This window comes from Pelecanus crispus, chromosome 2 (genome assembly GCF_030463565.1).
Source record: "Pelecanus crispus isolate bPelCri1 chromosome 2, bPelCri1.pri, whole genome shotgun sequence".
NCBI classification, from domain to species: Eukaryota; Metazoa; Chordata; class Aves; order Pelecaniformes; family Pelecanidae; genus Pelecanus; species Pelecanus crispus.
In genome coordinates, this window is record NC_134644.1 from 29,044,977 (window position 1) to 29,071,934 (window position 26,958).

A 26,958-nucleotide genomic window follows, 5' to 3' on the forward strand; every position below is an offset into this window, starting at 1 on the left:
GGAGAAACTAGAGGTGCTGTCATCTTAGCAATAACCCAAGGACAAGCAGATAGAAAATACACTTTCTCTTTTGGGAATGCCAGTTTGTGGATTAGGGCGTTTCTATTTTATGGTTTGTTGTTGTTGAGCCTAATTTGATGAACTGGTATCTTTAAGATGTATTGCTTGTAAATTTTGATCAGATGTTTTTTGACTGCTGTTGCATAACGTGTATTGTGTTTCAAGTGGAAAGGAGGTTTTGTTCTTCTTTTCACTTGCATATTGTACAAATAAAGCTTCAATGACTGTTCGATTTAGTGAGGAAAATAATAAATGCAGTCTGTGTTTCTTTTCTGAGAAATAGCTGCCAATGCAGTTTTATATTTGTTATGAAAGAATAGGATGGAAACTAGTTTATGCATGCATTCAGTAAAAGCTCGTGTTCTGATACAGTTTGATTATTGGATGATGATTACTAATCTCTTAAGTATGCGAACTTGTCTGTCTTCGTGAAATTTGTAGTTGGTTTTGTTGGTTTTATACATTGGCCTTGGGGGGAGAAAAGAACTGTTTGTTATAGTACAATGTATTCAGTACTGGAACATTTTAAAAACAAATCTTAAATCTGGTAATCCTCAAAACATAATGTCAGATCTTATCAGTAACCTGAGATTTGTATGTTAAAAATTTTTTACTTAGGGATAGTCATTAAAATATAAGTTGGACTAATCTTGGCTTTTTAATGAGTAGAGTAATAAAGCAGAGGTAGCCTGGAAGACCTTGGCTGGAAGGGACCTCTGGAGCCCCTGACTCAAAGCGGGGCCATCTTAGATCAGGTTGCTCAGGGCCTCGTCCGGTCACAAATCCTTATGATTTTTGCTGTTTGATGTAGAGGGTGTGGAGAAAAGATTTGACTTACAGTATAATTTTCAAATGTTAGCTGAGAAAATTCCTTAAGTTTCTGGTGCTCAAGCAAAACTAATTATAATGATAAATGTCAGAAAGTCATAATTTAAGTCAGCATTCACAACTAAATGGTACTGAAGTACAAGTGCTAACTGAGTACTCTGAAAGTACGTGATCACTGACACACGTTGGTATCCTTTGTGGTATCACTTGTTTTCAATCCAAGATTAGTATGTCCCAAAGAATTGAAAATCATACGTTGTTGGGTTTTGTCTAATAATTTGTTTAGTTTATATATAAATGTAACATGCAGGTGTGATGTTGGCTGTGTGTTTGCATTTCAGCAATATGTTTAGTTTGCTTTAGTTTAATTTATCTGGCTTTATACTGAAACACAAGTCAGCCATATAAATTACATAAGTGGCTGAATTGAGGGTTAATGTGCTAGACAGTATGAAGTGTAACTGTGATGGAAAGACTTTTACAGCAATTAGCAAGGGCTTGGAAACCAGTATTATACTGGTGTGAAAGCTGTCTAGATCATTATTGATTTTTATTGTACTGTTTGAAATGGATTGTTTGTGCACTTATTTGCACAAATGCACACTTTTAGTGCACAGTAGAAAGTATAGGTAGGAATAAATTAAGCATATGAATTTGTGCAGATTTTTCTTTTGAAAATCAGTTCCATGGTATCCAGAAGACTTAGTTCCAGTCTTTCATGGTATTACAATTTTAGGATGCATTAGCTAGATTGATATCTAACAGTGCTTCACTTGAATTTATTTAGTAGTCTAGCAGAAAGCATGCAACAGTGTGTAATGGATTTAATCGCAGTATGAATGAGCACTTTGAATTTGTTTTATTTGGCTTTGTCTTTTTTTTCACCTTCAGATGTTCAATTCTGTTGTGTGAGATGATGTTCTCATGACCCCTTGTACTATTTAGCATATCCCATTTGTTGATTAAAGCTTTTGGTACAGTGATGCATCTGTCACTGGCAAGTTACCAAATTACTTGCCAAAGGTTTCCTTTTTCCCGAGCAATGGGACTTTTTTGTTTGTTTTCATTTGTGATTAGATTGCCTGTAGGCAGCATTTTTGAGGGAAGATAGGATCCTAAAGATATTTCAAATAGGTAAGATACTTTTGACAGCAATTGTGGCAGAACTTTTCCAGGGAAATTCTCCACCCACTTGATGAAATAAAACATTACTAAGCTGGGTTCTGCAAAGGAAGATGTTCTGCAAAGCTGTTACTTGTAAAATCACTGCTATAGTGGATGTAGCAAGCAGTTCAGTGAAGATGAGGAGATCTGTTGTATTTTTCTCATAAATGAATATAGTAGAATACAAATGATCCCATTGCTTCCCCCCGCATTGGTGTATGGTCTTGTTTTCAGCGTTCTCCTCTTTTAAGACATTAAAAATTCGTGTTAAAACATTATGTTTTGACATAGAGAAGATAGGTTATGTTTTTTCTGTTTTTCTAGGGCAGCAGTCAGTAGTAAAGGCTAGTCCTGCACTGTAACAGGAGGTGGACTTTATGGTTGAATTTACTGTAGTGCACGTACCTGCGGGTCAGAGATCCATAGGGAGCCAGGGCGAGCTGGGAAGCGCAGCATGGTCAGGGCAGCAAAGCAATGCCTGGCCATGGCCCTGGGACCAGCCTGTGCAGATGTCTTCAATGTCTAGCCCATAGGGACAGTTCATCAAGCAGCCCACAAGTGGGGTTTGGTGTAAACAACTGTTTATTCTAGTCTACCCATCTTTTCTGTGATAGAAACGGGGCATGTGCTGGGATGGCAGAGGAATCCTCGCAATCCAGTGCCTTCCTGCGCAGGGCCAGTGCTCAGAGCTGTGACCTGCTGCATCTGCGTGCTGTGCTCACTCGCCGCACCTTCATGATACGGATGAGCGGGAGGAGTTTCCACTACATCACTAAACAGATTTAGTTTGACTAGTCTAAGCTCTCCCCTGGACTGGCAGCTTCAAAAATGCAGTGGGATTGATGGTACTTGGAGGATTATTTTCCTCCTCCCCCAATTTAGCAAGCATGATTTTTTTTCAGAGGCCCAAGAAACATTCTCCAGGACAGCAAAACATGCTGATATTCATCCCCCCCTTAAGACTGAAATAAACTCCTGCTCATGAAGACCCCATAATTTACCATCAGTGTGGTTCAAGGGGAAGCACTGCTGAGTGGTAGCACTGTTATTCAAGATTATTCTTCAGGCAACCTTATTTGAGAGTCTTTTCCTGTTTACTATCTTGGCCTAACTCTGTAGTGAATCCTGTGACTAATTAAAAAGCAGAGTAGCTTTATTGGGAGTTTGCCTTAAATAGGTAGCTCTGAAAGCTTCTGAAAGTTTCACAAAATTTTAGGAAAATAAAACAGAGTAAGGAACTTTCTGTTGTAATTTTGAGAGCAATAAAACTAAAGAAGAAGGAAATGCTGTGATTTGTTCTATTGCATGGAGGATATGGAAGACTTTTAAAACAATTTATATTATTAACTTAATTTGACAGAGGTACGTTTATGTGTATACAAAGTGTATGTCTGGTCTAAAACTTGAATGTCATTTAGCATCTTTTGCTGCAGCAACAAGAACTTAAAAAATTTGCACTGGGTCTAGCACAGAGGCTAATGAGTTAATCTTTTTTGCCTTTTATTAGGTATTATGGAGTACATGTTAATTGCAGTAATAAGCCTTCTTACCATAGAGTGAGTTTACAAATACAAACCAGTATGTTGTTAGTGGTCTTAAGGAAAATGTCAGTTACGTCAGTGTGCATTTATTTTCATAGAGATGCCCTATTGCTGCTATTTAAAAGCAAGGAGGACTGAATTGCAACTAAATGATTGTGGTCAAATACACTGAGTTATTTCTATAGAGCAGGACTTTAAAAAGTACCAGACTGAATGTCATACTTACCTAAGTAACACCCTCATAAGAATTCACCTGTGTTTCCCAGTGGCAATTTTTTTAAATTTTTGAAATCATAAGAGTCCACCTGTATGTAGGCTTTCTTTTATTGATGGCCAGTCTCCTAGGTAGTGCGCTATGAACAGCACGCCTCAAAATGTTTGTGCCATACTGAAGAAGCCGGTAGATAAACTTCAATGACTCCTTTGTTGTCTGTTTTAGATGCTTCCACCAGCACCCAGGTAGGGCTTGCTTCTCTCCCCTGTTACTAGAGGGACCGTGGTAAGACTGGCCAAGAAAATCAGCCTTTGACTCAGTATTTTCTGTTGCCAGATTTGCTTTGCTATATTAGTGTCCCATGTATTGTATTGGAACAGGGAACGTAGAATATGTTCACTTAAAACTGGGGAAGTTTCTGCCTGTTTGTCCTAAGGGGTGGATCTCACTTTTACACTATAAGACCTTCTGGTCTGTTTATTAAATATTGCCCATGACTTTTTACTTAATTCATTCAAGCACATTATTATTCTACAGGTCCATTAAAGTAAAAAATTCAGTGCACCCTCAGCAGAAAGGTTATTCGTGGTGTCAGGGAAATCAATGCAAGATGCCTATTACCAGATTAAATTGTTGTTTATACTTGAGGTTTTCTTCATTACTGTATTAGTTTAAGGTTTTGGCTCTAATGAGCATATAGGAATGTGAGTAATGGAAAAATAAGAATACCGAGTCTCTTTTGGATATATATGTACAATTGAAATGCTTCATTGGGTATAAATTGAGTAGAAGAACATGCATGGAAAGTCTTTCAAGTGTCATCATCTGGGATATGCAATCTTTTGCATGTTCTTAGTATCTAGCAGTCTGGAAACTAATGTGGTTGTCTTGGAAACAGGGTTTATTTTCCTTTTGTGAATATCTAGATGTGAAATCATTGTCTTCCTTGAAAATCTGGAAGTAATACTTCTGAAAGAAATAACTGCAAATTTAAGATGCTTGTCCTCTATTTAAAGAATTGATATGGGAGTCTGTAAGGAATGTTTGCATTGTATGCTTTAATTGTAGTTGTGTGATGATGTTGGTAAAACAGTCTTTAGGTTTTTTTAGGTAAAGTGCCTGTACTTAATGTTGATATTTGTCTGGGAATTATCTGCAGTGAAGCACTTTGCCAAGATTTCCTAGCTTAATATTTAAATAGAAACATTACAGTATAACTGATGCATTGAGGAAGTTAAGTTCCTAAAAACGAACTGATACTATGACTTCCAGTCTTTTCCCTTGCCCTGCTTTAAATTAACAGCATGTGATAAAACCTTGAATATTCTACGAGACTACGGCATATTTGCCAGACAGCGGTAGACCAAAGTGCACAGTACAGCTTTTTTATTAGCCAAAGAGCTGCCATGCACAGCATAAAATGTCAAAGCAAAATGGAAACTGAGTCAAGAAATAACCATCTTTCAAATTCCTGAGGATTTATTAGGATTTGTATGAAAATATGAAACAATGTTCTTGAAAGAAGTTTAACTGTTGTGGTCTGTAGCTTATCTGTCTGGTCACAGCAGTCTTAGAATTTGGTATTAGTAACAGTGTAATTTCATCATCATTCTTACAGAAGAAGGTCCAGACTGAATAATTTTCCATGTTTTGTTCTGAAATTGTTAACTGTATTAAGTTCTAATGGGGTTTTTAATATATTGCTCTTCCAACTATTTTTGTCTCCAGTACCAGTTTAAAAGACTCTCAAATACTGATATGCACTTCAAAGAAGAATTTCTTTTTTTTCATTCTTTCATAAAAGAAGTCTTTCTTTCAGTGGAGCTCACACTTTGAATGATACAACCTGTCCAAGGGAGGAGAACCATGACAGGATCTTGTTGAGCTGTTGGAACACATTCGTATGACCAACTCTTTCGTTCTACCTCCCATCTTTTCCTCCTGACCCGTTTCTTGTGCTGCATCTACATTTCAGATTGATCTCTCTTTTCAGAACTTAATTGGGCATTTCATTTTTTCTTAAATGTTGTTTTTCCTTCAAGTAAGTTTCTGATTTTTTTCCTTTCTTCTTCCCTAGTACGAGCTCAAGCTTTCTATTTAAGGCCTGAGATGAAGCTTATTAACCTAAGTGGAGAGGATCTTAAAGACTATGGTTGCTATCAGATGATGCAAAAAGCTTTTAGTGACCTAGATTTTGGCCCTGATGTACAATACTGATGTAAGTATTGTGCATCCAGAAGGAAATAATTAATCACAGCTTGTTTTTCCACAAATGACAGTAAAGTCACTCTGATGTACTGTAATGCTGTTGTGCTCCATTTTGGACTTACTAGCATTTATATATGTTTACCTTGACAGTCAGGCCACAAACCTCCCACTTTCACCTCAAATTATGATCTCATAAGTCTTACTTGAAAAAAGGACATTAAAATAACATGTTATTTAAGCTATAAACTAAACTGAGTTAGTCCTTGAGCTTTTTTCACATTCCTCTAAATAAATGTCATTTCTTCCAGTTTAACAATATTAGTAAACTGTGTTCAAAAAAGTAGTCCATTTTATACCTTCCTGATCAAATAATAATTCTCCATGCTGATTACTAAGTATTATATAATTATATTCCCCAGCTCCGTTTTAGCTGAACAATTTTTCATTCTCTCTTCCCAAACTGCAAACAAGCAAACAACAACAACAAAAAAATCCCTTACATGGTAACAGTTCTGTACAGTTACAGTATGTGCATTGTTGTGTTACTGTGATCACTACCCTGAAATTTCATTGATAATCACATATTCTAGCACCCTTCCTGAATCTCCTGGGAAAACATGATATTGTTAAAGTGCTCGTGGGTTTTCTGGTTGTTCCCGTTCTTTACGATTCAGTGACTTTGTCCTGGAGAAATCTGTTTTACTTCTGTGCATTTTAATTAGAAATGGTGACATGGTCTTTCATCCCCAGAAATTAAAATATATATAATGCAAAGTTTTCTAAGGATAAAAAGGAACTACATTTTTTTTTTCCATCATGTGTTTCACTTCAGGATGTTGCTGAGTCTGGCTTCAGCAGCATAACCAGATAAAACAAACTCCAGGGGAGAGATTACAGACTCATTCAAAGAGAAATTGTATTTTTGTTGCCTTTTGTAATTAAAAAAACACAAAACAAAACAACTAATGAACTCTTTCCTTTTATCATAAGAAAGGAAGGAAGTTGATTGAAGCCAGTCATCTACAGCCAGCGAGAGAGAGACATGTAGTTGCTTTTGCAGTGATGAGACCCACATCTCCGGAGGACAGTGTATCCAGTCATCACATCATGTTTAAGACAGAAGTTTCTCTCTCTGATGCTCATCACAAAGACAACCTACAAGTCTAGCTTCACGTAGACATGTAACATTGAGATGTAGACAATCCCATTGCCAGTGCTAGACTATCCCCTTGGCTTGAAGTGGCCTCTATAAATCTTTCCATCTAATGATGGACTGAAATACAAAATAGCTTATCCAAGCTGCTCTTCACACAACTTGTTTTTAGAGCTTCTCATTAATTACAATGGCATATATTTGTTAGAAAAGGGAGGATTTTATTTCACTTGCATTGATTTTCTTTGGGGGTAGGAGGTGTATCCCATAGTGAGATGGGTTCCCTACACTCGTGGCCTTGAAGGGTACTTGAGGAACCAGTTTGGCTCTGGCAGACTGTGTCATTTTTGTACCTTTTGTGTTTTTCATTTGTGATTAAATGAACTCTGTGTGCTGCTCTGCTGTCCCTGTTTTTCCTTCCTTTTCTGAAGTGCCACCATAGTGGCTGTCTCAGCAGAGGGGCAGGGGCAGTGGCTGTGAGTTACCAACTCTGGTTTAGCCCTGCTCTGGGATTTTTTCCCCTTTGGCGATTCCTCAGTTGCCCTGCTCAAGAGGTGGTGATGCACAGGGGAAGAACAGGGATCTTGTCCTGGGAGGAATGCAATTTGCACTGTGCTGGATTAGAAAAAAATGCTTTAAAAAAATGTATTTTTGTTCTTTCACATAATCTGAAGTTTTCAAAAATTTGTATGAAAATGTGTTTTCCTTTAATTTGAGGAGTGCTTTTTTTTTAAAAAAAAAAGAGTGAGTAATGTTTCAGGTTTAATAAAAATGAAGTACTCTTTCTGATACCCTTTTTGATTCTTACTTATATGTGCTTAAAGTTTCAACTTAGTGTTCTTATGAGTGGTCATATAAGCTACTCGGTCCATTTTTTAAGTGTTCATGTTTTTATACGTAGCAAACCTCTGAATAAAACGTACCTATTTAATATGTTACATCCTAACTTCTGCTTAACTGAACCCTTCTATTATTGATGGAAAATACCAAGGATGACTGAAATCTGAAATGTAACAGAGATGGCAGATTTTTTAGCTTGTTTAAGGCATCTTATTCTTGATGTCTAAGAGCTGTCAGAAGGTGGTAAACAGATCTCAGAACAGCAGCATTTATGACCAAATTGCTTTAATGAAATATAGATAAATCATTTAACAGAAGAGCTAATTAAATCTGTAGCCTGTAGCATAGCCACTGGTGTCCTGTCCATTAGCAACCCTGGTGCTTCACTCAAGCCAAAGAGCTTGAGTTTACAGTATGTTTAATTTGAGCAACAGAGGTTTGTGTGTGAATGCAAAGAGGATTAGAATATTATTTAAGTGATACCTCAAGATAAGCGCTGGTGAAGAAAGGACTTGAAGAGCATTTGCTTGCTTACTTCTGTTGTTGCAGCCTTTGCTGGCTGCAGCATTGTCTCAGGTCTCAAACTTTGCAGCTATGGCTACCTTAGCCCAAACTGAAGGGCTGTTCTGCGGCTTTCTTTAACGTGTCTGTGCTGGGAAAATCTTCCTGGTTCTGAAACCAGAAAACTCTGCACAACTCTGCTTCTCTTAGTAAATACTAAACATTTTGTTGATGGATTCTGTGCTCTGACATCGGTAACGAAGGAGATGCTAGAACAAGAAAACATGAAGAAAAACATTGGTTTCTATCATAAATAAGCTTGTTGCTAGTTTTTTCTTGTATATGCCTGTTAAATTTATAGCATAACCATATTTTTATGATGATCAACCTGTTTGTAATGCTTTATTTAACTGGAGCACAATGCCATTTCAGAAGCCGTACTGTTGTCTCAGAATTCGAGCGTTGTCTGCTATGCTGGAGCTGGAGTGTCTGTGGATGAAACATTTGGCCTCATACCTTTTGGATGTTGATGTTTTCCAGGGTTACATGTAAAATCCTATAGCATTTTCAGAAAGAGAATAATCTCTGAGATTTCCCTCTTGTGCTCACACTACAGTCAATAATTTTTTTTTTTTCTTTTGCAAAACCACTCAGCAGTAACCGTTCACCCTACATCCTTCAGGCTTTTGCTGATACTCAATTAGTTTAACCAACAAAACTGTTTTGTAGTAAAAAAACCAGTAAATCAGTTGCAGAATTCTGTCTGGACATGCATAAAATAATTCATTCAACGTATCTCTGCACAATAATAAGAATAGGTTGTTCCTTGCTGTGCTGTTCATTCAGTCATCTCTTCATGCTACTGTCCTAGCAGCATGTGTTTGATTTTGCTCCTAGTAGCAGCAGAAGAATTTGAAATGCTGCAATTTTAAGGTTACTTCCAGGGAATGATGAGGGAGGCCTGTCAGGCCATGCTTGTTTTTTTGATGTCACCCTGAGAAAAATCTATTTAAAATAATTTGATAGCGTTTTTCAGTGCCTGACTGTGCCCTGTTTGTTTAACATGTCTCAGAGTAGCGGTTTCTGATCTGGCCCCAGTAATGTTGTTGTTTATCAGTGGTATCATTAATTTGACTGCAAGTGGAGATAGTCTTTTGGAATGGATTAATACATCGGCTTTATACTTTAATTGCTTAAGGGAGACTAATATTTTAGACCTTTTTTTAAGAGAAACTCTGGCAAGGAAGTGAATCGTACAGGTAGTTAGTGTGAACAGACACATCTGTCCTGACTTTTTCTATCTAAGTGAATCTTACAGAGATTTTTTGAGCGATTGGCTAAAATGTAGCATTGTACATGTTGAGGAGGACGCCAAAGGAAATAGAAATGATGATTACTGTTCTTCCCAGTGAAAATGGGCAAATGGGCTCTTAACCCATTTAATCTTACGATTAAATCATAAATGTCTATCAGCATTTTGTATTAGCATATGAGATAAATGTCTATCAGCATGCACTGGACCAGGCAGGAGTCTATACATCTGGCAGTCAGGGAGTGGGGATTTGGTTTTGTGGTTTTTGCTTTTATTTTTTGTGTTTAATCCTTTCTCAACTTTGAAAACAACAAGGTTGACACCCTTTCTGTAATGTGTGGCATTTTAAAACCTCAAATGTCACCCATCCCCTTGCCTTTTTGATGAATTTGTGCATTCTGTGAATGCTTATGAATCAGAGAGCAGAGGAAAACTGTGTATTGCGTTCAGTTACTGAATTTAAATAAAAAACCCTGTGGTTATTGATTACAGCAAATACTCACCTTCTGTGTTTTTGTAGAAATCTCTTGGAGGTTCCAGTATTTAATCATGTCATAGGATTTTAAGAGAGCTGGCTAGATTCACCTTGCATGCTGTGGAGGCCAACGTGATCTGTGGGCAGAACAACAGGAGTGCATCAGAGCATTCAGGTGAGGCATCTGCCTCTCTGCATTGGCGATTGGCGATACAGAGAGTTTTGGGGTGTCTCTGCGGTTGCATGTACTGTTGGCAATGCAGGGACCTGGCCAGTCTGCACCTTGGACTGTTACCCTCCTCTAAGACTGGGATGGATACTAGGAGGCATGGGACTCTGAGGGTGTCTGTGATACGGATGGCCAGCATGCTGGTATTGAATACTGGATAAATCAGCCCTCTTTTGATGGTAAATGGTCAGGAGAGGTTGTGTTGACTTGAACTTGATTCTGACCCTCTTTGTTTCTGGTGGCAGTCGTATACAAGGGGCAAAGGCTTTTACCATTTAGCTGGTGGTTTGGGTTTTGTTTGTTTTTTTCATGTAGGTGCCCAGAAAGTACACTGCTGGTGCAGGCAGAGGATCATTGCAGTAAGAGCTACTTAAAGAACCAACCAACCAACCTAAAAAAACCTAAGGTGCAGAGGTTGTCCCTGACTGACCTGCCGCACTTGACCATCGGTGCAAGGGAGGAGAGCACCTGTGTGCCTCTGCTATCCTTGTGTACGCTGAGCCTGGCTCTGCGAGGGTGCAGGTTTACTTGTCTGCCATTTTGTGTCTCCTGTGTCTGGTTCTGTGAGCAGAGTGTGAACCGTGATTGGAATAAGATGCCCTTGAAAAATCTGCCAGGGATTTGTGTCATGATTGACAAAGGAGTTTTGTTACATTTGGAAGATGTAGTTATATGTAAAATAAAATGAAAGGCTGAAGCGAAGTAATTGTCCTTGTTTGGGAAAGCTAAGCAAGGGTTTGTTTCAGTTCTGCTGTTAGGGAAGATGATACTAGGAAATAGTTAAATTCTGTGTCTATTAAGTTCTAATGGAAGCTAGAGCATACACAAACATGCTGCTGCTCCTTATTGGCCGATAGGGACTGTGATCATCATATTCTGTGACCAAAGGTATATTATTGAAAGAACAAATTTTAGCTTGGTTTTTTGGTTGGGTTTTTTTGGGTTGGGTTTTCTTTTCATTACACTTTTAAACCTGTTACTGAACTTTGGAGTTCAACGTATTAAAGTTCATATGCAGTTAGCAAAATGGTGCATTTTCTGTATAGAAGCTGAACCTTAAATTACAGAACTATGTACCAGCAAATTATGTAGTACCTTTCTGCACATCACTGATTGCATAATAACAGTATGAATTTCTGAGGGAACAGTAACATGTTAAACGCTTAAATAGCCCCACCTTTGTTCGTTCCTCATCTGGCATCACAGGCAGAGAAAATAATATACGCCGTATAGTTGATCTTTTTTCAGCGCTTTTGTACAGGCTGAAACATATTTTCTTTGGCACATCACTGCCTTTTGGTAAAATGAGGTGAGAAAGTTCAATTTTCTGTTATGAGACAGCCCAAACCCAGCATGTTTTCAGGGTCCAGTTTTGAATTTTTGTTCACATTACAAATTGATGTGAAATTGCAACTATTGAAGCTTTCTGGCATGTACAAAACATTTGTTCGGCTAGAAGATGAGTTGGGGAAAAAGAGCCAGCGGTGACATGTCCAGATGGGAGCATGCTGGAGTGCTGCGAAGCGGAACACCTGGCATCAAGGAGCAGGGAAATGCAGTCCCTTGCTGTGTGTCTGCATGCAGGGCACCTGTGAGAGCGGGCGTTCTGGCTTTGTTGAAGACGACCACTTCCGAGATCTGGATTCTTTAACGCTGATGCTTTGTGAAATGTGATGCTTTGTGAAACGTGATGCTTTGAAGTTAGATTAAGAAAAAATAATATTGCAGACCCTCTACCAGTAATTAATTTGATATTTTTGGAGAAGATGATCTTCTAGTCAACAAAGTTTGTAAAATTGTAACCAGTCTTTAAATGGATTTCGGTTATTTCTCAGTACCATAGCCCACGCCTGCAGCAGTAGCCCCAGGCTGCTCCCAGGTGGTTGATCATTAGCGGTGGGGAAGACTTTTCTCCCACTGTGGAACCTGTGCTAGGTAGGACATCGCATGGAGGGGTTCTTGGGCTTTGTACGTTTAGTCAGGTCTCTTGGTAAGAGAGTTTCACATTGCTTGCTTTCAGTATTGTTTCTGAATTACACGCTGTGAATGTTGTTGTTTGGTATAATGAGGATTTATTTTTTTGAAGTCCAGAATCAATACTGACTGGATTGTTCTGTGCAGAAATCTGAAGATAGAATGAGGTGGAATAGTTGATGTATAACAGTTGATGTGTAACGTGTCCGTGTGTTACTGATCTGCTGACAGCTTCAGAGATCACATTGGTCCATCTGCCTTGATGAGAAATTCTATAAATCACAAAGTTGAAGACTTTTTAACCCATTATCATTTTTTACCTTGTTGTTACCATTTAATTGTTCAGTCATCAGGAAAAAACTTTATTTAGTTCTTTCTAAACCCTGGACCAGCTCTACCATAAGGTGATACCACTGAGGTGTAGGATTACTGCAGGGATTAACTGTAGTGTCAGTGTTCGTAAATGCATATTTAATGTAAAAAGGGGAGAGGTGATATGGGGAAGAACCTCAGTATTATGAAACTGTTGTTATTTTTCTTATTTGGTAACTTTAACCACTACAGATCTCCCTATTAGAAATGAGGAATCAGTTTAGTTCAGAGTCTGTATTAGTAAAAATTTGCTTTTATTTGCCCCGGTTTGTTTTATCTATCTATTTTCTTTAAATAGCCATGAATTAAGCTTTGCAGCAGGACTGCTAAGATCCTGCTGACTTCAGTGAGGCTTGACATAGTCCATAAACAATGTAGAGTATTTATGTTAGTAAATGTTGTCGTTTTGAAATTTATCACATGCTCATGAATAACATTTTTCCTTCTCACCCACTTCTCTGGAATGACTAGACATACAGCTGAAGTAGTGGCTTTAGTAACTTTGCTGGTAATCGGGTTAACAATTCAATATGCAATAATGAGGCTTCTTTTAGCTGAAAATTGGAAATGAAAATAATGCTTATATCTCATTGCTATAATCCTGTGCTTTTGATACTCCTGATACTTGCTTCTTTATTTAAAAAAAACAACAAAACTGTTACCATGTAACACAGTCATCATTCTGATTTATTCAAAATATACGTTTTTTTAGTTAAGTTTCTTATACTGTATTCCGAGTTGTGCTTGATACTTTAATGGTGCTTTAAAGGATACCTTACTAAACTAGGAGAGTAGCCTATATTTTTCCCAATAAAAATTAACTTTTGAAATTAGTTTCTTAATTGTGGCGTTTGTTTCTGAGTTCCTCTTAAGAAAAATGAAAGTTTAGGCTCCCTTTCAACCTAGTGTTTAAGGGTGTGCTTAACTTCTAAACATCCGAGTAGGTTCACTGGCTTCAGTAAGTACACACACCATGAAGCTTTTGACAAATTCACTCACTGCAGCTTCTTCAAGAGCTGCTGCTGCGGGGCTGGTGCTGGGCAGAGGGAGCCGGGGAGCGCACAGGATCCGTGCTGATGGGCTTTGAACACAGCGGTGTCAGTGGTAGCACCACTAGCCGAATTAAATTTGCAGAACTGCTGTCCTTGCAGAACCCGAGCGTTGTAATTTAGAAAAGTCATAATGGTCAAAGATTGCTCCAAAGCAGTGATAAAGCAATTTTCCAACTATAAATGCTGTTATTTAAGTAAATATGGTCTAAATGCTTTCTTTTACAACAGGATTGAAAGTAAGTCTGAACAAACTTAATTATATTCAAAGCAGTACAGAAAAGTGGTTATCCTTTTTTTCCTGCAGAGTATGCAATATGGAGGTGTCTGCCCTTGAAGCCCCTTCTTATTCTCACCTAACTTTTAATTTTGGTGACTAATTTCTTCCAAAGCTGACAGAGTGACAGAAGTCTCACAGTTGCTGAATTCCTACCACCTTTGGAGCAGGCCAGGGATGGGTGCAAATGACCTTATTAGTTCCCAGAAATGCGGAGTGGTTAGGCAGAAAAGCTTTAGGACATTGTCTCTTATTATAGATTGCTTTTTCAAATACATATCTTCAAGAATAATATGTTTCCAGATGTATACATTTACAGAGTGAATCCTGTTGATATACTGCTAGATAGAAAACATGTATTTTAATAGTTATAACTACATAAATATATTTGATCTATAATTAAATTTTGTTTTGCTTTCAGTAGTAGTACATGATACGACAGAATTAAACTAATCTGTACATATATGATATGCATTTTAAACTAGCTGCTGAAAATTGGCTGTAGAAACTAGAAATGTCTAAATAACTTCTTTCTTTTAAAAAGTGTATTTTTTTTCATTTGGTGTTGATTAATAGACTGTTGTAGAAGATTGAGTAAGAGTATGCTATTACGGTAAAATGGTATTAAAAAAAGTTGACCTGAATCCTGCCTTTGTCATTTTTGTGACCTTTATATTCCTTCCTCATTAGAACTATGCAGCACTGATACAGCAACAAATTAATGAGGACAAACAAAACTTGAGAGAAGAGACTGTATATGGAATCCAGCTCACAGAAGAAAAACTTAATGACTTCCGTGATGAACAGATTGGGCAGCTGAAGGAACTGATGGATGAGGCTACCAAACCTAATAAAAAAATGACCATTTCTAAAGACTTGGAACACAAAAAGTAAAAGGGTTTAAAAATTGTTTTAATGCATACAGAAGCATTTTGAAACTTTCTTTTCCAGTTGGACTTAAATGTGGTTTCTGTGGAATAATGGGCACTGCTGATACCATAACTTGTCTGAAACAGATATTTCTGGCTATTTGGCTTTCTATGCAAGAATAAATGTTAAAATGGAATAATCACAACAATTTTATGTTAATTGCAATATTCTTTTTCTCCTAATGGAGCGTGGAGACTTCAGTAAAAGTAAATGGACATTTTTAAAATAGAAAGGTTTTTTGTTTTTTTTTTTTTTTTTTAAATCTTAGCAACCATGGGGCAAAGCATCTTTCTGTTTGTGTATCGTCCTCTGCCTTAATGGAAAGGATGCAATTAGCATTTGTTTTCTGATGTGGATTCCGTAGAGGAAGAACAAAAGTATGGTACTAGAGCGGGCTTATTTCAATGGAAAGAAATGAGCAGTATTAGAAACACATACTGCTGTTGAAATTGAAAGTTGGTTTTCTTCTTGAGCTTTATTGTGAAATGTGCTTTAAAATAAAAGATGTAGTTCTTTATTTAATTGACCTTGAAGGAACCACTGACTTATGAAGAAAATTCTGCACTTTTTTCAAAGCTAGACTTAGATTATTGTTAGTATCTAAAATTTTAAAAAAACATTCATGAGTTGGTTGTGCTGTAGTTAGAATTCAAACGCTCTTTAAAAGCTCAGTATCTCGTATTATTCAATATTTTATACAGACCAGAATTTGTAAATTCCTCAATCACAGAAATTATCCTGTTGATAATACTGTATAACAAACATCTGTAACTTATAGGTGGTAGTTTAAGTCTTCATCAGAACAATATGTGCCAATTGTAATTCTCATACTATTGTGACTAAAAAAAGTCCTACTTTTTTATCTGCTAAGAAAAAACACCCCATTTCTGTGCAAAAGACAGCTTTCATTTCATATTCCAAACCTAGTCTTTTATTATTAGTTATGTTCTATTTCTGGACCTTTCCCTGTCTGTTACCCACAGCGTGTTGAAGACAACATAATTTCTTTCCTCTTGGGGGATAACAGCTTTGACAAGTAAGCACATATCCATCTGTCTCAAGTTGTAACAACATGCTGTTTGCCAAAGCTACGCTCCTGGATCCTAACTGGGGGCAATTGGGGGAGCAGCCTGCTTCTCTCTCCCTTATCAGTCTTCCCAATTCTTTGCTAGGATTTTAGGTTGCAAGTTGTTAATTGCTATTAAAAAGTCAACTGCAAGATGCCCATGCAACTTACGGTTTCCTTGCTACATCTTCTTCTGCTGCAACTTCCGCTGCTTGTGCAGCAGAAATATCCTTTAGCCTCAAGGGCCTAATCCAAACAGGGATAGAAGGATGGAGATGACATCCTCTCTGCAGGGCTGAGGCTCACAAGTCCTGGTTCTTGGTGCTTCAAGGGTATGGTTGGAGAGAACGGCTGCTGCCTTCTGGCCTGCTGCGTACCTAGGTCTTGCCCCAGCATCAAACTGGGGAGCAGATTGGGTGTGCATGTAGGAAGCTTGAAAATTGTCTCCGATACTGCCATTCGCACATACCTAAAACTTTTTAAACTTCAAAGGCTGTAAAAATGTAATCCAACTGCAAAGTTCTAGGGCATAAGAATGTATTCTGTTGCACTTCCATCAGATGTACAGTAACCACTAATTTTTCATCACTAGATCTACTCAGTTTTAATATCAAAAAGTGTTTGACAACAGTTTGTTTCCACTCGATTGCTAGTACGTGTGCCTACTTTCCAGTCAATATCCACATTGCTTCAAATTTATTTCAAATACTGCAATTTAGAGCACAGTTACTTTTATCAACATGTTTAATGAAACGTGTTAGTTCAATGAAACAAGTTAGAATACTTGTTTTGCATCTGTCTACTCATGTATGTACCTAGATAATGCACATTTCTAGAGGCTAAATTAATTTATAATGAAGAACTGCTATTTGGTATGAAAAATTTAAGCTTATAATGAGACCTAAAGTGAGTTGGAGGTGAGGGTAAACACCTTTACATCCATGGTCCCTTTTCTAGTAAATCTGACAACCTTTTTCTTTCATTTCCAGTGGTAGCTCATATTTCGTACAATGTTTGTATTCTTGTTTAAAACAACTCTTACAAAAGTCAAAATTCCACAATAGGAATGCAACATCTTTAAAGATAGCTGGCTTTAAGACAGCCAGTTCTAATAGTAAGGCATGCTGTGATCCAAGCAGTGCTTGTCCAAGTGGTGGGTACGGGTGGCCCCACAGAAGCTTTGCAACACCAACACCCGCATGCATTAGTGAAATTCTTTGATTTACAACTGTGGTTAATGATGATTAAGTTGAGGAAGACAATGGGCTTCTCGTCCTGTCTGCAGAAAGGTGGAGTGATGAAGATGCTTTTACTTTAATTTTTTTTTTTTAAGGTATAGGATACTTTTTGTGGGGAATTCTACATAGGGTTTGATGGATAATGAACAAAGGAAGGCATCCATCAAAACTACTTCAAAACCACAAGCAGCGTGCTATTTCAAATGGCAGAAGAGTTGCTTAGAAAAAAGATACTAATTACCTTATAATGAAAAATAGCTATGATCACTTCAGAAATGAGTACGAAGTTTTAAGCTGTGTTCTGTGTGTGTTGGTGTGGATTGCTGTTACACAGCTAAATGCTGGAAAACTCCTACCACCCTTAAAAGACGTCTCTTCATTCAGCTTATCCATTAAAAAAGATCCTTTGTATTTTGTTGATCTTAAATCCATTTGGCTTTCTAGAACTAAAAGAGTGATAAAATTCATTGGTTAATTTGGCTAAACCTTATCTGTGGTAACACGTTATGTGATCACCTGCCAGCTGGTAGGAGTTGGAGGGAGCTGAAGTTTTAGATAGCTGGAAGAGGCTCGAGCTGAAGTCTTACCGATAAGCAAACAATTTTCAGAAATCTGTCTCATTAAAAATTACCAGTTTTGATATGCAAAATACAAGTTAGACATCTTAAAAAGAACGACTAAAAATGTCATTCTTTCAGCATTTTATTATTTCTGTGATGCAGGTTTATGCTTTTTTAACTGTCTGTCCAACAAGAGCTGTTAGAACCTGATGTTTCCCTCTTAAAAATAAATTAATAATTTAATGTATTGAAGGTAGGATATATGGAGGAGTTTAATTTCTCAGCTATTTTGGACTTACTTTAATCTTTTTGAATTATTAGTGGACTTTCTGTTCATCTTGGCTATGTATTTATGAGAGGCTGGTTATTCACTGATGAGTCAGTGGACGAGTTTTCATTGGCTTCTAGGTAAAAGTATTGAACAATTAGTGAAGGAACAATACCATGCCTTTCCCTGCCTGTTACCATCTATTTTAATTTTCCTCTCTATAGCCAAACTAACAGCGGAGGGAGGGCTGAATCTCTCCGCAGACTGATTTACTCCAAGCATGAACACAGAGGGTCCATGTACCTTTGAGGAAGGGTGAAAGCTGAATCTCTGTAAAAGGCATCTCCCATTCCAGGGCAAAAGATGTCTCTACATGTCATCCCGCTTAACTGTTGATTTTCAGAGCTCTTGGAAAGGGTTTCAGGGTAAATCCTTCCTGCTGGAGGCTATACGTGCAGCAACACAGGTTTTGCAGGGCTTGTTGGGTAACAGAACTGCCTGACCCACCTCCTACCAATCCGTGTCGCAGTGCTGGACCGGTGCTGCCGGTGTTTGGTACCCAAGAGCCTCACAGTGAGGAATGGTGGTACTGGGAGGTCCTCCCCTTTGAACCACATCAAGAACTTCACTGTAAAAACTGATGCAAACCAAATAGCTGGTGTTAGAAGTGACAATAATTGCATTTGCAAATGATCTGCTCTTTTTTGTGGAGGTTACATACCTGCTGCGAAACCACTGGCTTCGGTAGGGACATTTTCAGCAGTTTCAGTGGCCACAGCTCTGCCCTGGGAACAGACTGGACAGTGCTGAGTCCTTCCAGCTTTTCCAGTGGTTTGTGTCTACCTAGTAACACACATGAAGATCACAGAATTTAATTTTATTTGGATGCAACCATTATATAAGTATAATACAAAGTATTCTTTGTTCATTGAAATTGAGAGTTATAAGTCAATGTATAAATTCAATGTATAAATGACTAAGAACGGAATGGTTTTGCCACTTGTAGCAGTGCATGTTGTGAGTAAATGTCAGGTGTTTCAACAAGCCCATTTACGTGATACATGATCCTACGCAACGGATGCGTGTCTGGGGAGTTCAGTGTTTAAACTGCTCTCTAACAATTTCAAAGCATGTACTTGAGACTATAAAACAAGAATCCTTATTTAATAAAATGACCTTTAGATACTGAATATCTGTCAACTTGTTATAAATGCTGAGGAACATCGAGACAAGTGCATATTACTACTGTAAAGCCCTTAATAAGTAGTTTGTTGAAATACCACCATTTGCAACACCATTTCCAGCACAGATGAGCCTTCTGGTTTATGCCAATTACACAATGAAGTGAAATCTGAATCATCTGTTAAGTGAGCTAACATATTTACAATTTTTCCCCGAAGGTTACTGGAAAAACAACTAGTACAGAATCTAAAATATTGGTATACCTTTATCCTGAGAGATTAACAGCAAAATATGTAGCAGAAGGTAAGCTGGCAGTACTCTGTTGGGGTTGTGCCAAAGGCAGGATATCACTTAGCTTTACTCTGGTGGAAGAATGTACAGAATCTATAGTGTAGAAGGTCTGCCAGAGCAGCAAAAGCTGGCCATGCTCTTCCCTTGTACAACAGACCCGCATCAACAGTAGGATGGTGCGGTCAGGAATCGGTGAGTAACCCGAGCGGGTGACAGACCGGGGTGGATCCTTCCAACAGGCTCTGCCAGCCAGGCTGGGCTTTAAACTGCGCGTGGCGAACCCAAGGCACACCGTCTGCCAGCATCCAGGCTTAGGCTTGTGGCCCAGCTGGGGTTGAAGAGGGCTGCTAAAAGAGTCTGAATTTTCCCTTTTTGGGTGCTGCAGAGAGGCCGTAAGGAGCTGCGGACCAATTCAGCTGATCAATTCCTGCTCATGGAGGGGTTCCCTCCTTTTACATCCCCTCTACTACTTGAGTACAGGTTAACAATATCCTGCTGTCATCAGTGAAGTCACCTTTGATTATGATCTAATAAGTTAAAGGATCTTTTCAAAGCTGAAGAAAATCCGGTTAATCAAAGACCCAGTTAGAACTGATTTGAGAATTTCTGTTTAATTTTATAATGGGAGTACATGCTACTGGGTGGTGGGAAAATGGACCTGACCTAAATATCTTAAAATGACAGCTTCTTAGCCTCTTGGGGTGAAATCTTGTAATCCTTTACCACTGGAAAACTTCATCAACTTCAGGTGGTATGGTACCGTGCTCCCAGAATACTGCTGGAATGCTGAGGTACAGGGAAAAGGACAACTCTTTTGGAGAGTTTATTTACAACTCAACTCTTCCATTTTGTTTTTTCTTTTGAGTTAATTATGCCATTCCTGTCCAAGTCAGCTATTTCAAATTAACACTGTCAATTGGAAGATCAGCTTGGAAAAGAAATCGGGTACATTTTTTATGTGCATTGAGGTACACTAAGGTTTGTTCGGATGTGTCTGTGTTTCAGCCTGGTTTTGTTGTCCTTGTTGCGCTGTTAATTGCTGATTTCATACACTGGGACTTTGCTCAGATTGCGAGGGAGAGGGAACCAACTCCTTTTATACAAATGACCCGAATGCCTTAATGCGGCGTGACTAACTTGCGTTGCTGCAGCAGCGCTGGTAGGAGCACGGCACATACAGCTGCACATCCGCAGCCCCCCCTGCTGCTCGCCAGCATCCCCTGCCCAGGAGACTGGCAGGCAGGGAAGGAAAGAAGATTTAGGAAGAACTGGCTTTACAGACAAATAGAAAGGTCCTCCAAGCACCTCTTGGTACTTTAAGGTATTTTCCTCCGGAGAGGCCTCTGCCAAACGCTAATCCATCGTGCAGAGTGCCAAAGCCATGGCAGAGGTCTTGGTGCCAGAGGCTGACCGGGACTGTGGGGTCCAGTCTTCCTTAGGCTCAAAATTCCCCAGTCTGTCCTGGGGAATTCAGTTTGTCCCTCACAGGTTCCTTGAATTTTTCTCCTGAGCATTCAGCAATTTTAGCATTTCATGAACACACATGAAGTATCAAAACCACGTAGCTGCAGGAGACGGCGGTCGGTGATGGCTCTCAGCTTCCCTGAGCTCGGGAGTGCAGCGTTGCCTGCGTGCCGCGGGCACTCTGCATAAGCTGCAGGAGGTTCACAGCAGTAACTTGAGACAAGGCAATTGCTTTGATTTTGGTGCAAGTATAGCAGTGCAGCCCTGTATTCTCAGGGGAGTTAGTCCAGTGTTGCCTTCCTGATCCCACCGTGGTGGGACGGTCAGCCTGAGGAAGAGTGGCACTGTGTATGTTATGTTTTCTCCATCACTTTCTTTGCCCTAGGTGATTTTTGCCACAGGAGTGTGCTTTAGTGCATACAAGTCCTAGAGAGATGAAAATGCTATTTCCCACCTGCCCTTCCCAAGCCTCTGTCTCGCATCCCGGAGCTCAGGAAAGCTTCTCAGGTCTCACTTGGCCCGTGCTACTCACCCCAGTAACCTGCTTTTAAAACTCCGCCATGAGCAAGTAAGCTAGGAAACATTTTAACCTCTCACCGGGCCTCAGGTGAGACTGTAGGCTGGGAATTGTAAAACTGAGGAAGGAAAACACTTTTCATTGTTGCTATGGAGACTGGAATTTATGTAGTAATGACTTGTTCTGTCTCCCATCTCCTAGATCTTATGCCAGAAAAAAAGAACAACACAAAAAAACACTGACAAAACCTCTGGTACATGAGATTACAATTTGAGTGACCTCTCAGCAGTATCGCAAAGGAAAACAAAGATGACAGGAAACGGAAAAAAAAAAGTCTTTGTGGTAAGACAGTCTCTTTTTGCAGAGGAGGAACTAGGAAGAGGCTAGAGAAGGAGCTAGGACCATAGTGGACACAAGAGCAACCACCTACTGCAGGTCCTTTGAAGGATCCAGTGTTCCTCATCCAGAGCCACTGCGCCAGCCCCTCAGTTCATGCACTCTGGTCGCGATAGGATGCTCAGAGAACAGCGTGGCACTTTCTAACAATAAGACCCACCCACATTTTTTCTATAATGCGTGTTTTTGGACAAAAGACATATGAATTCTGGGACTTCACCTTCTCCTAAATGTCTGTGGATGAGGTCTTCCTTTGCTAGTCCACTACCTCAGGCAAAATCTGCTGCAGGAGCTGCACGGCAGTGTAGGGAGGCACAAAGATGTACCTGTTCCTTGTGGGCACATGATCAGTACGGGTATGATGACACTGCATGAAGTCTGCTCCCTGCTCTATTGCAGATCAAAGCAGGAAGCGTGTCTGATCACACTGCTACAATAAATAGATTATTGCAGTACTTGCTTAGGCATAGTTTTGAAAGCAGCTCTAAAACTTCAAAAAATGGCACATCTTAAGCATAATAGGTTCCCCTTTCAAAAAAATACCATATCCACAGCAAAAGGTGAGGCTCTGCCAGACTAAAGCTATTTTGATGTTACAGGATTTAAGCCCTGGCGCAGAGGCACAGGGCATCCCTGACACAGTGCTCAAACAGGTTTCAGAGCATCGTGGAGAAATATCCCTTTTGGTTTATGAGCGTTGAAGTCCTGTGCTGAAGGAGCCAGGAAGGCGGCTACATGGCCCCATCCCTAACCGTTCAGATCCATCAGCAGCCTCTTCTGGTTGTCATGATTCAGGACATAGCCGAATCCCTGTGCCTTCCCACAGTGATGTGTGTGTTAGTCCAGAAAGAGCAGCCCACCAAGTGGAGATGTTCCAGGACAAGTAAATCAGATGGAACTGGCTTAGAATCATAGAATCGTTTAGGTTGGAAAAGACCTTTAAGATCATCCAGTCCAACCATTAACCTACACTACCAAGTCCACGCTAAACCAATCAAGGGTAGACTAGACTAAACCATGTCCCAAAGTGCCACATCGACCCATTTTTTGAACACTTCCAGGGATGGTGACTCCACTACCTCTCTGGGAAGCCTGTTACAATGCTTGACTACCCTTTCCGTGAAGAAATTTTTCCTCATATCCAACCTAAACCTCCCCTGGTGCAGCTTGAGCCCATTTCCTCTTGTCCTATCGCTAGCTACATGGGAGAAGAGACCAACACCCACCTCACTACAACCTCCTTTCAGGTAGTTGTAGAGAGCGATAAGGTCTCCCCTCAGCCTCCTCTTCTCTAGGCTAAACAACCCCAGTTCCCTCAGCCGCTCCTCACAAGGCCTGTGCTCCAGACCCTTCACCAGCTTCGTTGCCCTTCTTTGGACATGCTCCAGCACCTCAATGTCTTTCTTGTAGTGAGGGGCCCAAAACTGGACACAGTATTCCAGATGCGGCCTCACCAGCGCCGAGTACAGGGGGACAACCACCTCCCTGCTCCTGCTGGCCACACTATTCCTGATACAAGCCAGGATGCTGTTGGCCTTCTTGGCCACCTGGGCACACTGCTGGCTCATGTTCAGTTTCTTCCTTTTCTCTTCTTCTTCTCTGTTCACATCGTCTCTGCAAAGCCACAGCTGTGTCCCAAACCAAGAGGTGCCCTCCTGGCTATTCGTAAACATCTTCTGTAGCCTCCATGCATTAAGAGCAGCCAGGGTGAGGGTGTATGGACTTCTGTGCTGACTGGCAGTGATTTAAAGACTGGCTAATGGCTTTCAGAATCAAAAAACCCAAACAGAAGTGAGATGCCAGGGGACATGTTATAGGAATTTACTAGTTTGATCCTTAATCTTGAACTGTGGTAGGGATTTTACTAGATATCACAATAAAAGCTCAGTAAAAGCTATACAGTGAAACAAAGCAAGGAAAGGAATATCAACCTGGAATGCCAAGGGGGTACTTGGAGTTAGAGGCAATCCTGTAAAAGCTATTTAGATGTTATTGACATTCTACAATGTGGATAGTTATTTTGAAAGCAATATTCAGCAAGTTTATAGGCCAAAATATAATTGCCCCCATCTCAAAAACTGGATGGGCTCTGAAATTCATGTAAAAATCAATCTCAAAGGAAGGGAGAGTAAAGCAGCTCCTGAGAAAACATCTAGAGAACTGGAAGCTCCCTTCTGGGAGAGGGGGCAGATGTGCAGGAGGTCCTTTAAACCCCAGAGTGTCTTCAAATGCCAAGTGCAAGTTTAGAAATTGATACTACCTTCAAGTCAGTTGTTCTTGCCTCTTGCTGTGAAGTACGGTGCTTTTCCTCTGTGGTGTGATCCAGGCAGAGCAGGTCGCATGTGGGCTGGAGCTGCTGTCTCTTCTGCTCTTACCTGCGACAAATCTTTGTAGCTCACAGGTGACCAGGGAGTCAAAGGGGCTTCTGAGAGCAAATCCCAAACTTTGCAGGACAAAACGTGCTTTGCTAACTTTCTGTGCATCATGATAGTTAAGCTGTGGCATGAATTTCCAGGTAATTAAATTCATCTTGACCCAGCTTGGTTTCTTGGTTATTCTTACCAAGCTGGGGTGGTGGTGGTGGTTTTGTTTAATTGTACAAAGTTGAAATTACCCTCTGGTATGGGAATCTCAGATGATCAGCTTTAATGTTCTTCGTATTTCACTCTGCTTAATTCAGCTCTTTATTACCATAAGAACTACTTGATGAATTAAAAATTGTAGCTATTTCTTTTCAAGTTTAGGAATAACAAGAACTGATAGCAAGGGTTCTTAGGAACCCTATAAAGTAACTAAGACTTTAGAAATCTGAAAATGCCTGAGCTATACTCCAGAAAAAAAGAAAAAGGCTTAGAAAATGAATAACATTATTGCTTACTCCTGAACATAATATATATAGCGAGATACCTGTGCAGCTCTTTGCATGTGTCACATGAACCTTAGGTGTGCTTTATAATCACTTCTGGGTCTCATCATTACCACATAACCCCTTCTGTTAAAACAAACTGATTACTATGTAATTAGTTATGGCGTAGTCATTTGTAAGAGCAAAACTTTGTTCCCTGCCTAAAGGGAGCTAGGGAGAGCTATAAACATGAAGTATCAGTGCTACCTGTGGATTCAATTGCTATTTTCCAATAGCTCTGATGCGGAACAGCATATTGCTGTAGCACAGATGTTTCGGGAGCATGAGGTGTGATGTGTAGCTGTGATTAAAAGCTAAACCACACACTCTGGCTTTCATTTGGCTTCTTTCTAAATCAGGTATCACTGGATGTTGCACCCTTGCAGCATCCTCCAGGGCCCACAGGAGTGCTTGTGCTGGTGGGAGCTGGGGGGCATCCCCACACGGGAAAGGGGGACCCATCCCCAGGGCCATTCCCTGTGGTCCCCGCTCCCGGCACCTCCCCGGGCAGTGTGACCAGCTTAAGGGGGCATGGGGCAGCCACCTCCGTCCTCTGCATGGCGACGAAGGGCACTTCTGGCATGGCGCAGAAAGCCACTGAGGGAAATCCTAACATTGTCCTGCAGGGATTTGCCCATTGCCCTCAGGGGGCTGAGGTTTGGACTGCAAAGAGTTCACTTCTTCCTCATGTAACACACCAGCAAAGCATCTCCTGGCTGCGGCGGTGCGCCCACAGCTAGCCTTTACCTTTCCCTTGCGGGGAAAAAACTGAAACTGAAAATTGCATGAACCAGATCCCGTCCCAGCTGTGTTTGTATGGTTTCTCCAGTCCCAAGGTGGCATTTCTTTACCAGAACTGTTTGTTTTGCAGCTGAAAAACTGGAAAGCCTGGCTTGGAAAAAAGACAGTCCTTAGCTCTGCCCCTTTGCAGGTAAGCAAACCTAAACCTGGTTAAGATTATTAAAATTGATGCTATTTTACTGCAACGTCTGAAGCTTCAGGAAACTCAGGACCCACTGCACTGGGCCCCATACAAAAGGTGTCCTCTGTCCAAATGAGCAGGGGCCTCTGACGTCGCTCCAAGGGATCTGTGTGCTTTTCTGACTAATTTTTAACATGCTACAGAGGGGATTAGAAAGGAAACTTTGTACCACCTGTCTGTCCTGGACTGCAAGTGAGCCTTTCTGGAAATTACTCAAACTCTTTGCTGTGGACAGGCTGCTCAGACGTTGGTTTCCGGTGAACTGTTTGTCCATCAACTCAGGACCCAAAATGCTATTGCTGCCTCTCCTCAGGCTTTTACAGATCAGAGATCAAAGTGTTTCCAAGTTTCCAGCGTTTCCACATAATTCCTGTAACACCAACTTTTTAAAGAGGATGGCCTTAAAATGCCATGTCTTTTAAAAAAAATGAACTTTTTAATGAACATTGGCAATAAGCCCCAAAACAGCCTGGTTTTTTTTTTTTTTCTTTTTTTTTTAGAAACAGTTCTCACTCCCTGTGCCAATGGAAAGATCTATTACTTATCTCAGAGCAAGTACCAACATCTATTGTGTAAAAAGCGCATCTGCTCAGCAAGGGGGAGAGGGGGCAGGCACAGAGATCACCCCTGGAGAGCATGCTAAGGGGTGGGGATAAACAAATGTTAAGAGGCTGCGGAGGGTGTTAAGAGGCACTTGGTACAGCTGCTCTCTGAGCGTCCTGCAGCATGCACCCCTGCCCCGTGCCATCCCTGGTTGGCCTCCTTCAGCACGGAGGAGAAGGCTTCCCAAGCCCCCGGAATGGGGCTCGTTGCCAGACTCGTAGTCTCTGCCATCAATATGAAGAGTTTTTTCTACGCTTTCAATGACATTCTGCCCAGATTGTGTGTGCCATGAAAATTCAGAGCTGTCACAGAGCCTTGGGGTGGTATGCTGGTTGAATACCTTGTCCGAGCAAGGTTTT

At 40.1% G+C, this 26,958-nt stretch overlaps 1 protein-coding gene across 1 annotated transcript in view; it reads left to right on the top strand.

Annotated features, from left to right (window-relative positions):
• The window catches only part of SDHAF3 (succinate dehydrogenase complex assembly factor 3), a 32,521-nt gene extending 17,150 nt beyond the window's left edge, over window positions 1-15,371 (top strand). Inside the window, exon 2 of the mRNA XM_075705479.1 lies at window positions 14,888-15,371. Coding sequence (XP_075561594.1) covers window positions 14,888-15,091 — 204 coding nt within the window. The 3' untranslated portion in view covers window positions 15,092-15,371. The remainder of the gene's footprint in view (window positions 1-14,887) is intronic.
• Window positions 15,372-26,958: the final 11,587 nt, after the last annotated feature.